Source organism: Esox lucius, chromosome 12, assembly GCF_011004845.1.
Source record: "Esox lucius isolate fEsoLuc1 chromosome 12, fEsoLuc1.pri, whole genome shotgun sequence".
NCBI classification, from domain to species: Eukaryota; Metazoa; Chordata; class Actinopteri; order Esociformes; family Esocidae; genus Esox; species Esox lucius.
Window position 1 is genome coordinate 17,333,817 of NC_047580.1, and position 11,374 is coordinate 17,345,190.

The 11,374-nt window shown below is 40.6% G+C and overlaps 1 protein-coding gene across 2 annotated transcripts; it reads right to left on the reverse strand.

Moving 5' to 3' along the window:
- Positions 1–891: 891 nt before the first annotated feature.
- On the reverse strand, positions 892–9,301 carry nsfl1c (NSFL1 (p97) cofactor (p47)). Of its 2 annotated transcripts, none has more exons than XM_010875526.4 (9): positions 9,123–9,301; positions 7,596–7,702; positions 7,362–7,439; positions 5,807–5,972; positions 5,169–5,264; positions 4,238–4,350; positions 3,802–3,939; positions 2,477–2,647; positions 892–1,784 (listed from the first exon to the last, which is right to left on the reverse strand). In XM_010875526.4, exons 1-9 carry the CDS (start codon positions 9,222–9,224, stop codon positions 1,622–1,624), a joined length of 1,134 nt encoding a protein of 377 aa, XP_010873828.1. In that variant the 5' UTR covers positions 9,225–9,301; the 3' UTR covers positions 892–1,621. The 2 variants fall into 2 exon arrangements, with proteins under 2 accessions (XP_010873828.1, XP_010873829.1); XM_010875527.4 differs by having other exon boundaries at positions 4,238–4,347; positions 9,123–9,299.
- Positions 9,302–11,374: the final 2,073 nt, after the last annotated feature.

Genomic DNA, 11,374 nt, shown 5'->3' on the forward strand with positions numbered 1-11,374 from the left:
AAAACTATTCAGGGTTTTTCTCTGCTGAGTGATGACAATGTCACGTATTTCCTGAGCAATTTCAGGAAATGAAGATAGGGGAAGCAGCGCTCATCATGTCACCATCTGCATCTTTGACCTTCAATCGCTGCTGCAATTGGCCTTCATGTGTGGCTATTCTTCCTTCTGAAGTAGCTCTGCATCCTCATCCAGAAATACTTTTGATTATACTTGGTACATCTCACTTGGCCTGCTCAGCATACACCTCCTGAAGTCTTTTCAGACGACATGGGGGGTGTGGTGGACCAGGAAAGTTCTGAGGCACCAGATGCCCGACTGGGCCTGCTTGGCCAGATGCTTACCAGACCCCTTTCTCACTACCCCCAAGGTGAGTACATACTTTCGGACGACATCAACATGCTCAAACCTTGGGAAAACCGAGTATGGCCAGGACTCAAGTGTTGGAGGATAAACTGTTCTGGCTGCATTCCTATCCGCCCCTGGAAGCTACCAAAGTTGTGATGTCCACGACTTGGTTCTCCAGAGGAGTACTCAGGAACCATGGTGTGGCACTTTCTGAAGGAGTTCTGCAGCCTCTCGCAAAGGGACTTACTGGCCTGCTTGGGTGCTGCATCTCCAGCCAACTCCGCAATCACCTCAGCAGTCACCAGATGGATCTGTTCTGAGGCATCGGTTAAGGTCGAGGCATGCTTTGTCGTTACGAGGGCATGCTACCCAACGCCATGCGAATGGATTCCAACATTATTTTGGGGAGAAATTACTCACTTTGGGCTTCTTTTCAAAGGTTGGTGTGCATGATATTTTTCGTTGCAAATGTCACTTACAATTAGATATAGCATTAAATCATGCTCAACAACGCTTCATTATCTAAAAGAACAAGGCTAGGAAATATACACCAAACAAAAAAGTATTTAATTTTCAGTAAGCCAAATAAATGCAACGGTCTATTTCTTTTACCCAAGATGGAGGATATCAGTGCAAGACATACCTGCCATTAAAACCCAGAATAAGTGTTCTGAAGTGAGATTCAGTTCAATCATTGTTTTGATAGTAAATCAATATAGCTATAAATGTCACATATCAAAATAATTTCATAGTTTTAGGAGGTACAACCCTAATATTGGTAAAAGAAAGTCTTAAAAAAATAATTCCGGCATTTTAATTTTAAGCATTCTAATGTGATTCTGAATGTGATTCTGAATGTGATTGAAGCCTAAGACTATTCGTTATGCGGGGGTATAGTTGTGGTAGAATTGTACAGATGGGAATGTGCTGAAAAGTTTTGAGCCAGAGGATAAAATAAAATTATTAACAAAATAAATGACAGTATTATGGACATCTAGAGCATTCTCTGAAACTGTTAAGAAAGTTTTATTGTTACTGTGCATGTTCACCTATTTTAAAACCAGCATTCACTTCCAAATCCACTGTTTTCCACATTTCTAGAAGCCCTGTCCGTTCCCCACTTCCCAACATATTCCCCTTCATTAACCGTAGAAGAGGGAAAATGTATCATCACTATAGAAAAAAAAAAAGCAATTAGAAGTCCGTAAGTCCATGGTGTTTTGTCCCTCTGAGGGGTCAAAGAGCTGTGAATCACCCAGGCCACCAGGGGGCACCATCACTTTAGCCGTTGCACAATGACTGCATTGAGCAGGTTGGCATCCTGTAGTGTCTGGCTTTCATCAGTTAGCTCCTTGTTGGGAAAGGTTGTCATGAGCACAAACTCGGTGGCAGCCATCATGGGACGAGCTCGCACCACAAACTGACGCACGTCTGACACCCTATGGACAGGAAAAGAAATGAGAGAATAGCAGTAACAGTTGGCCTTTTAGAAAACGCCACTCTTAGTTTCCATGTATTGAACTAGCATAGGTGATTTGCCTTTCTAACATCAGTATATGTGAAGGCAATCCCACTAATGTTTTTCCTGTTCTGTGTAGCTCAGACAGTACAGCATGACATTTGCAATGTCAGGGTTGTGGGTTCAATACCCAGAAAAACCCAGTATGAAGCCAAAAAGTATAAAAATGTATGCACTCACTACTGTCAGACAATACAGATAAGAGTCTGCTAAATTATTTAAATGTACATGCCACATGGATTTCATTTACAAAATGTATAATTTCCCCTTAAACAAGTTGTTTTGGTTAAAATTAGGTTACATTTAATCACAGTTGTTTAGCCTTATCAAAAGCTAATAAACAAATCTATGTAACCGACATTGTTTTAGATGTCAATCCTCAGCCATGACGAAACTTAAGTCTAGCCCCTATCTATCTGAAATCTATAGCATTTAATATCAAAGCCAGGCAATAAGTTAGAACCACTGAACTAACTGAAGCCATGCAAAAAGTCTGATATTACATAGTTTGACCTATGTATTACCAGGGCTAAGATGTAGCACTGCATTAGATGTTTCAGACAACAGTTGTCTTCATCATGCCCTTGACAGAGAGATCCTAAAAACACTGACCTGTGAGTGTGATTGAACTTCTGCACCAGTCTTCCCCCATCGGCCAGTCTGATCTGGATGTTGGTCACAGGCTGGGAGGCATCCAGGTCCACAGATGCGATAGCCTGGGCCTCGCTGGCAACCTGGTCCTGGTCACCCATACGCGGGGCAGACACAAGCTCAGGGGTGGCACTGGGGAGACGGGGAAAGGCGGGAGGGAGACCATTAAGGCACTGCTTTATGTGGAATTGCACACAGGCAAAACAAGCGTTCCATTCATTATTTTGTTCCATTCATAACCTCAATACATTTAACCTCATGTCATCTTTCCTTGTGCAACAATTTTCTCTAAAATGTACATGGCAACCGGTGCAGGAGAGTCTAAGACAACAACATATGTCCTCTGATGTAGATCAGTTCAAGACTTTCAGCTTTTTAATCACACTGCTTGCTCAACAGGGACCAATGAAAAGGTGTTGGAGGGGAACACATTCTCCTGACAGCAATCAATGATGGGACTTTCAGATACCCTAAGGCAAGGAGTCAATACAGTGTTAATAGATAGTCTCTGAGCCAATACTGTGCTTCCCTCTGGACTTGGGTGGCTAATAGCAATGCCGCAAACTTGGTTTGAACACCTGGCCACTATGACACAGCTGTAGTGTGAGGCTGTGACTTACACCACTTTGGCGTGTCGGTGCCCAAAAAGCAAACCTGTTATAGAAGAGCATTAACATTTTGTTTCGTATGAACAAAAATAATAGTAAAGACCACTTTTTAGGTCTGGGAAACAGTGTAACAGTGCTAAATTAGCACACACTGAGGCTAATTTATAATTAATGTTTTTTGGAAAGCCATTTAGTTCACCAGAAGACGTGTAATTTAATTGGTTAGCCTACACAGCAGTAGACCTGTGCAACACTCTCACGAACAGGGGTAGATACATCCCACACACAAATAGGGGGAAAACGTGTTTGATTCAGGAAATATTGTTGTTCATATCTTATGATAAATGACTTCGCCCCAAGACATTTTGGAAAATTGTTGAATGACATTTTTATGCCTGAATTCGATTATTTCCCGGCTCTAAGAATCAGAGATGAGTAGGGCTCTAACATATCATTATACCAGTTAGACATTGGCACCATTGTAGGATTTCTACATAGTCAGAATAACCAGCCAACTCCTTTAGGGTGCACTGCTGTTAAATAAATGAGTTAACAGGGAAACAAACACTGACAACCCACCACCACCCTTCTCTTTTCATTGATAGGAAGCTTAAGACCTGGATGAAATCAAATTGCCCTTTTATACAACGCTTACTTGTGGGAAGAGGGCAACCTCACCTGCCCAGTTTCTGTCCTTCCCCACCAAATGCCTTAAAGGCAACCTTGGGTTTGGAGAAGTCCTCATCTCGATGGTCCTCCATATCTAGGTTGACCTGACCGCCTCGAGAGCGCTGCCTCAACTCCAAAGGAATCTCCCTGAAGGGAGGAATGAATATCATGACAATGCTTCTGCAAAAATGTCAAAGACTTCCAAGAGGGACATGTACCCTCTAGCTGTTCGGAGCGAGCAGCATGTGTGCCACACAAACTAAACATCTAAAACCATGCGGTTAGAATCCTGAATGCTGATTGGCTCACAGCTGTCGTATATGAGACCTGACACCAAGTGTATGACATCAGTTTTGCAACTCTAGTTGCTTGGTAACCAGTTAGACATCTAAGGGGTTGGCGTTAATACTAAGCACAGTGTTCAGGTAGTGGAGACTACACTCACCCCCTACGGATGGACTCCAAGAAAATAGCATTGCCAGGATCACTGTAGTTTCGGAGTTCACCGTCGTCCAGGCTGAAACCGGTCTTCCAAAGTTTCAGGACTACATGCACCTTCAGCAATTAGTAAATAACAGGATAAATCAAGTAAACTGAAATAGATAGTGATAAAAACAAATGATCACATGGACACAGACTGCAAACTAGCTACACAAAGCTTTGTAGGCTGCCGCAAAGGGAATCTGAACGCTGTTCGCTAGAATAGTCCAATGTTTAAGCCTATGTAAAGGTGCCTATTGTATTTCTTGGCAGCCCATACATCATTTGAGATTTTTTATACTGATGAAACCTCAAATCTTGTGAAAAGGCATTTTAGAAGCATTGCCTCTATAGCTAATAGCCTACCAGATACTCATTCATTCTTCATGGTGAAGTCTTCTCCTGCCAAGATTATTATATTTTTTTAGGATTATACTTTTGTAATGCTTTTTGTGACGTGGATCAAAATTACAGTTACAGTTTATCACGTAACTTTTTGGCCACTAACGATTCCTCTTCCATCTCTGTTGTTTTGTTCTCTCCCTGAGCCACACTAATCTTCTTACTTTTCTGTCTCTTTTCTTTCGCTCCACTGACATGTTTCGCTGTCTCTCACTCTCTCTTCACTCAAACGCTGTCGAAATATGCACACACGTCACGTGGTATGCTCCATAGGGTATGTTCGTGTAGTGGACCCGTTGCGCCCACACTTGCATGTGACAGGGCAACTGGCCAATGAAACATGATCATTCTAGTGGTTTAAAGCAGGCTCTAAAACGAACACAACTAATTTTGATATTATGCAACGTGATATTCTGATAACGGTATTGAGTCAATATATCGTGCACTCTTACCAGCAACCCAAAATATATTCATAGAAATGGACCGTCACTCACATCTTGCTGGCTGTTAGCAGCTCTCCTCTCTCCAGCCACATAAACAGGCTCCTCCTCAGGTGCTGCCCCCAGCCGGTAGCCACCACCAATGAAGGGCTAGAGAGCAGAAAGAGTTAGGACACACCAAGGGCCAGTCCAACCAGGCTTCAGAAAAGGCATTCTTTGATCCAGATAAGAGAACTAGAAAGTTAGCAGCATCATCATCGTCATCAAGCAATTAATGTAGCTAAATGAAAATTAAAACGGCATGTGTCTCAATCCTTGTGCATTTTAGGTAATTTCCCAGAGCAATTCTGAGGTAGCCAAGTTAAAAGACAGTTACAATAAACTACCAACCAAAGTTACTAGTCCTCGTTCAATTGTGGCCAAAAGTATTGGCACACAAACGCTTTCTCTGAATTGAAAAACACCCTGAAATCAATATGTAGTAGCAAAGACTTCAGCCAAAATAACCGCAACTAAGCGCTTCCTATACCCATGTATTAGCTACTGGCAGTTTGGCCAATTCTTCTTGTGCAAACGGCTCCAGTTCTTTAGGATTTAGATCTGGAATAATTGTTGGCCACTTCAGAACACTCCAGTGTTTTGTCTTAAACTATAAGTCAGTAAGTGAAAGAGGTTGTAGAAACTTTTCTTACTCTGGCTCGACTAGACTCCCCTGGGCCCCTCCCAGCTTTCTCCACAGGTACGGCCCCGTGCTCCTTCGCCCCCTTGAACAGGTCCTCCACCACCTCATTGGAGCTTTTCTTTTTGGGGGGTCCCACAATCTGCTGCCCACTGCGTTCAGAACCCCCAGCAAAAAATCTAGAAGGAAGCAGAGGGTGAACAACATAGTCTGAATTCTGGATATTGTTCAAGAGGCATATAGTTTGAACACCAGTGTAGGGAGGAACACAGGGATACACATCCCCATCCAGTAGAATTTGTTGACCTGGCAGAAAGCAACACCAGACAAGAGAGAACTGTATAGAAAAAAACTGGATTGGCACATTCTGGAAGCACACTACAGACTACACATTGTCCAAAATGCCCATAACCAACAGTGCAGAACTACATGCAACCTAGATAAATATGGGGGGGGGGCTGTGTCGATTTAGTTTTCCCAAAAACATGCATGTTTGCACACCTAGAAAACCTTATGAATAAAATCACATTTATATTCCAAGGATTTGACATTTGAAGATAATCTTTGGGAATCCACAGGGGTTTAAACATCTCCAAGCATCAGAAGTTAGTTACACCTCAGGGGTTACCAAATCTCCAACATTTGGAAAACACCTCTATGCAAACAAGTTATTTGGAAGGGTTGCCAGAAAAAAGCTTGTACTGTCACTAGATCAGAATCACAAGAGCCTGGAATATGCTAAATGTCACTGGAACCTTGATTGGAACCAGGTCCAACGGTCTAAGAAAAATTTAATTTAACTTTCTGGCAACGAAAACACAAGATGTGGTTGGCGTAAAAAGAGCCATTTTCATGCAGAAAATATCCATGTCCCCAATATGAAGCATGGTGGCGGATCTGTTTTACTTAAATGCCATGGAAACCTAGTAAGGACACATGGAAGCAACCAAACACCAGTAACTTCTAGGCCAAAACCAGTCTTCCTCTGGTAGAAAGATAAGACGGAATCATTGTTGGATTTTCTAGCAGGATGATGATCCAAAGCATAGCTCCACCTCCACACTCAGAATGGAGCTTTTGTAATGGCCATCAAAGTACCCTGACCTAAATCTCACTGAAAACCTGTGAGTTAACCAAATAGCTGAGTCCACCAGTGAGGACCAAGGTCTCTTTAAAGATCTGGAAAGTCCCAGTGTGGAGGAATAGTCTCAAATCATTTCCTATGTTTTCTTCCACCTCATCAAACATTATAGGAGACAACGCAGAGCTGTTATCTTGCCCAAGGGAGAGCCCACAAAGCACTAAATGGAGGGGTACCAATAACTGTGGCATGCATGGTTTTGAATAAAATAATGATTTCTTGATAACCTCTCTTAGAACCTCTCTTTCTAGTCAATTACATTTTATTAATTGAGTGTAAGATCAAGAAGATAAACATAAACAAAAACAAATTCACAGCCTTTTTTGTTCATATTTACCTAGGGTGCCAATAACTCTGGCAGGCACTTTGTCTGCAAGCAACGTGAAATTCATATATCCCAAATTCCTAAAAGTATTAACGAACTTACCTTTGCCCCTCCTCTTCATCACTGTCATCTACTTCCTCGTGCATCATATCCCTGAAGGAGGTTACCCTATTTTCACTCCTTTACACACAAAAACAGTGAATGAATGAATTAACATCAGCTGTTTAATCTAATACTAATAAACAGAAAAGGTGATGAAGGCAACCTGAAAAAGCATTTTATACAGAGTAGAGTGTAAGTACCAACAGATTCACAGAAGTCAGCTAAACCATGTACCTGCCGGTTCCTGTGGAACGTGGCACAGAGGATGCGCCACTCTCTGGCTGTGGAAGTGTTACTATGTCATCCTCAGCACCATCTTCAAAAAAACTGGCCAGGGCGAGCTAAGGAAAGAGACCAAATGGCCATGTCATAGAAGGATCAAGACATCAACAGTTTCTAGTCATATTTTAAAGCTGTTCACTAGGTAGCTTTAGAGCTTAGTTGTGATATTGCAATTACAAAAGATAGCCTAACTAGGTTAAAAGGCTGTTCTTAAACTAAATGAACAGTAAAACGTTGATTTATGATGAGTTTGGTTAACATTTATACTAAAGCAATTATATCGTAAGTCAAAACAAATATAAGCACAGTACCAGTCAAACGTTTGGACAGACCTACTCATTCAAGGGCAAGTTGTTATTTTCACTTAAAAACAATGAAATAGCACATATGGAATTACGTAGGAACCGAAAAAGTATTACATCTGAAAATTATGGTCTTCAGCACACCAACTCCACCTTTCAGAAAAAGAAATTTAACTTTTAACAATGCACACCTGTTCATTGAAATGTATTCTAGGTGGCTAGCTCATGAAGCTGCTTGAGAGGATGTAAAGAGAGCACAAAGCTGTCACGGCGAATGGGGGCTACTTTGCACAATCTACAACATGAAATGTATTTTGATCACTTTGTGCATACCACATGATTCAGTGTTCTTACATAGTCTTCACTGTTACTTTACAATGTGCAAACAATACAAAATAAATCCCCTTGAATGAGTAGGTGTCCAAACTTTTTACTCATACAGTATATCATTTGTATTTATTTTGGTTAGCTGACTTGGTAAGATCATAGGGTTTGCAACCCCAGGGCTGAGTGTTCCATTCCCGTATGAAATGAAAATGTATGCACTTAAATCTGGATAATAATCTTTTTAATGACTTAACTGTAAAGCTTCAGATTGAACCAAGGCCAGCACAATCTACTCTTCCTAGGTGTGCAGTTAAATTATCAGATGCGCTATTCAAGTCGAATAACTTTTTTTTGGCTTAAAGAGGTTTCGGCTGATGTAATTTAATCAAGTGCACAGCCACTATAACTTGCTAACTGGGCTGCTAGCAAGACAGCTAACGCGTAAGTTAGCTACAACGCAGTTAGCCATTCAAAAATGAAAATGATTTATCAGCCAGTTAACTATATAACCTAACTGACTACTAGACAGTACCAGTGGTAGTAAAACATAGGTATGTATTAAAGGGATTCAGATATCATTTGAAAGGAATAAGTCAACAATTGTCACACGAGCAAACGTTATTGTTTGTGATTTGAGAAAGAGTGACTTGCACAAATCGCCAGCAGCAGAAACGAGCAGCTAGCTACTAGCTCGTTACATTTGCCTTAGTGTTACTGGCTTGCTAACACTGCCGCTGACAGTCAACTTAAGCAAGCAAATTAGCAAGCTGCTGTCATTCATTTTTCAGGATGAGTTCAACTTAAATACCACATTTCGTACGCCTAGTAGGTCATTGTGGTCTGTACGTACTTGCAAATCCCAACCGGCAGACTCCAAAAAAAACCGGGCCCTCTCCTCATCAACATCAGTAACAGCAACGAACTCCCTCACCGACTCTTCTTGGTCCGCCATTTTGATATGCCCATTCAATGAATGTCCCGACCCCACCTGGAAAACGGCTACAAATTTGGTTCCTAATGTGAGCTAACAATGGTTCCCATCTTAGCCACCTGCCGTGGGAAAACAGGACAACGTTAATGCAATATTGTATTTTTCTACGATACTTACAAATAAGTAAATACATTTAATTTGGAGTAAAAATATCGAAATATGTTTCACATTTTATTAGTTTTTAAATGCTTATTAGAATAGGTTATACCTATATTTTATTGACAAATCTTTTCTGTGTCCGAGTCTGGTTTAACTAGGTTCCCGACTCTGGACCAAACATGCCCCCTGGCGACAGGGATTTCTTGCAGGAGAACCAAAAACAAATCTGCAAAGACGAATGTTGGTCACCGTTAAAATGCAGTTTTTTAACCTCTTAATCAGTCCTAGCAATTTTTTCAATACCGCATAATGTTATTGCCTTTAAATTATGACTAAATTCAAACATACCTATGTGAGAGACTCCTTCATGTCATTAATGAAAAAGGACTGGCCATGTTTGAAGTCTGGCTCCTCTCTATGTTTTGTCCTGAGTTCCTGCTTTTCTAGGTAGTTTTTCTTGCTACTGCGCTTCTGCATTTCTTGTTCTTTGAGGATTAAGGCTGGGTATCTACAAGCACCTTACCACTGCCGATGTAAATAAATATGACTTCACTACTGTTTTATAAAAAACATGATTAATTGCTTCTCTGCCACTACTTGACTGTTTCATCTGGTCTCAATATTAGCTGTTGGCCAGGAACTGTAGAATGTAATTCTCTTCCCTTTGGGTCTGGTTACAAACTAGCTGGGGAGGGCTAAATAGCTGACCGTAGTATAACCACTATGTCCCCTACCCAGACTAGAGGGGTACCACTAAAGATACAGTAGTTTCAAAATTATTCAAGAAAAAATATTGGAAGATTGCCAAACTACTGAATCTGAGGCATATTTTGTCTATAATTCCTTCCCCCAATTAATCTGAAGTTATTGACTACTGTGTAGTTTGATCAAAATATTATGACAAAATATATTGACATTATGTTATATCAAGTCATTGGGTAACCCTAAGTGTCTGACCTTATAATTTTTTCATGTCTACATCGTAAAATTAACATGGATTTTAATATGTTGTCTTATTGTTCTCATTCAATTTGCCTGTTTAAGCTTATCAAAACTAGGACAGTCACGATATTAATATTTATATACATGCATATACAATATGGTCAATAAAATCTATAATAAATACAAATATTTGGAAATATTTCCTGGATTTCTAGAGTTATACGTCCTGGTCACCTAGAATCAACTTGATGTGTTGCACCATAGCGATGGTTAATTAATTTACTAGGAGATAATGTGTTTTAGCACTGACATAGATATTTACCGTATCCAGGGGTGACTGGTCATTAGGGGCAGGGGCACCTGTTGTCAACAGAAAGAACTGGAACAAAATTATGTTATTTTTATTTCTCGAAGATTACGTCCTATAATTTATTATCTATGAATATAGCATCTTCCTAAATTGCATATAATTTGTGTTAGGATTTTATTTCATGTTCATTAGTCCCTGCCTTGCTGCTTTAGACTGCGTTCTGCCGATTTGAGTTTGCAGTAATAGGCCATAGGCTAAGCGTGAATGTGGGGCTAGCCCCTCTCTCACAATGCAATGTACATTGTACATGTTCAAATATTAATGCACATGCTCAGAATGTTAGTGTGATCAATGTAGATCACACAAATTTGATGCCAAGTGGGGCTGACAGCTGGTAGCCCTACTACAGCGTCATTCTGTATTTCAGACCTGATTGGTTGTCTGTCTGGCGCCAACATTAGTTTTCAATAAGAGTGAGGAGGTTAAATTGTCTTAGCTAGCTTGTTAGCTTCACAAATAACTTGAGAAAATGAATAAAGTGGATTTCATACTCGAGCACCGGTTTGAAACCCTTAATTTGGAGGAGAAACTTGAAGTAAAGCGACTTGGTGCCCATCAGCCCCAGGATATTGTCATCACTCAAACTGCTGGTAAAAGTAACTGCGGGTTTAACGTGGAGTGGTTTTTGAAGAAAAAGTGGCTAACGGTTAGCATGCAAAAGAAGGCACTCTTCTGTTTTCCATGTCTGTTTGAAACCCTT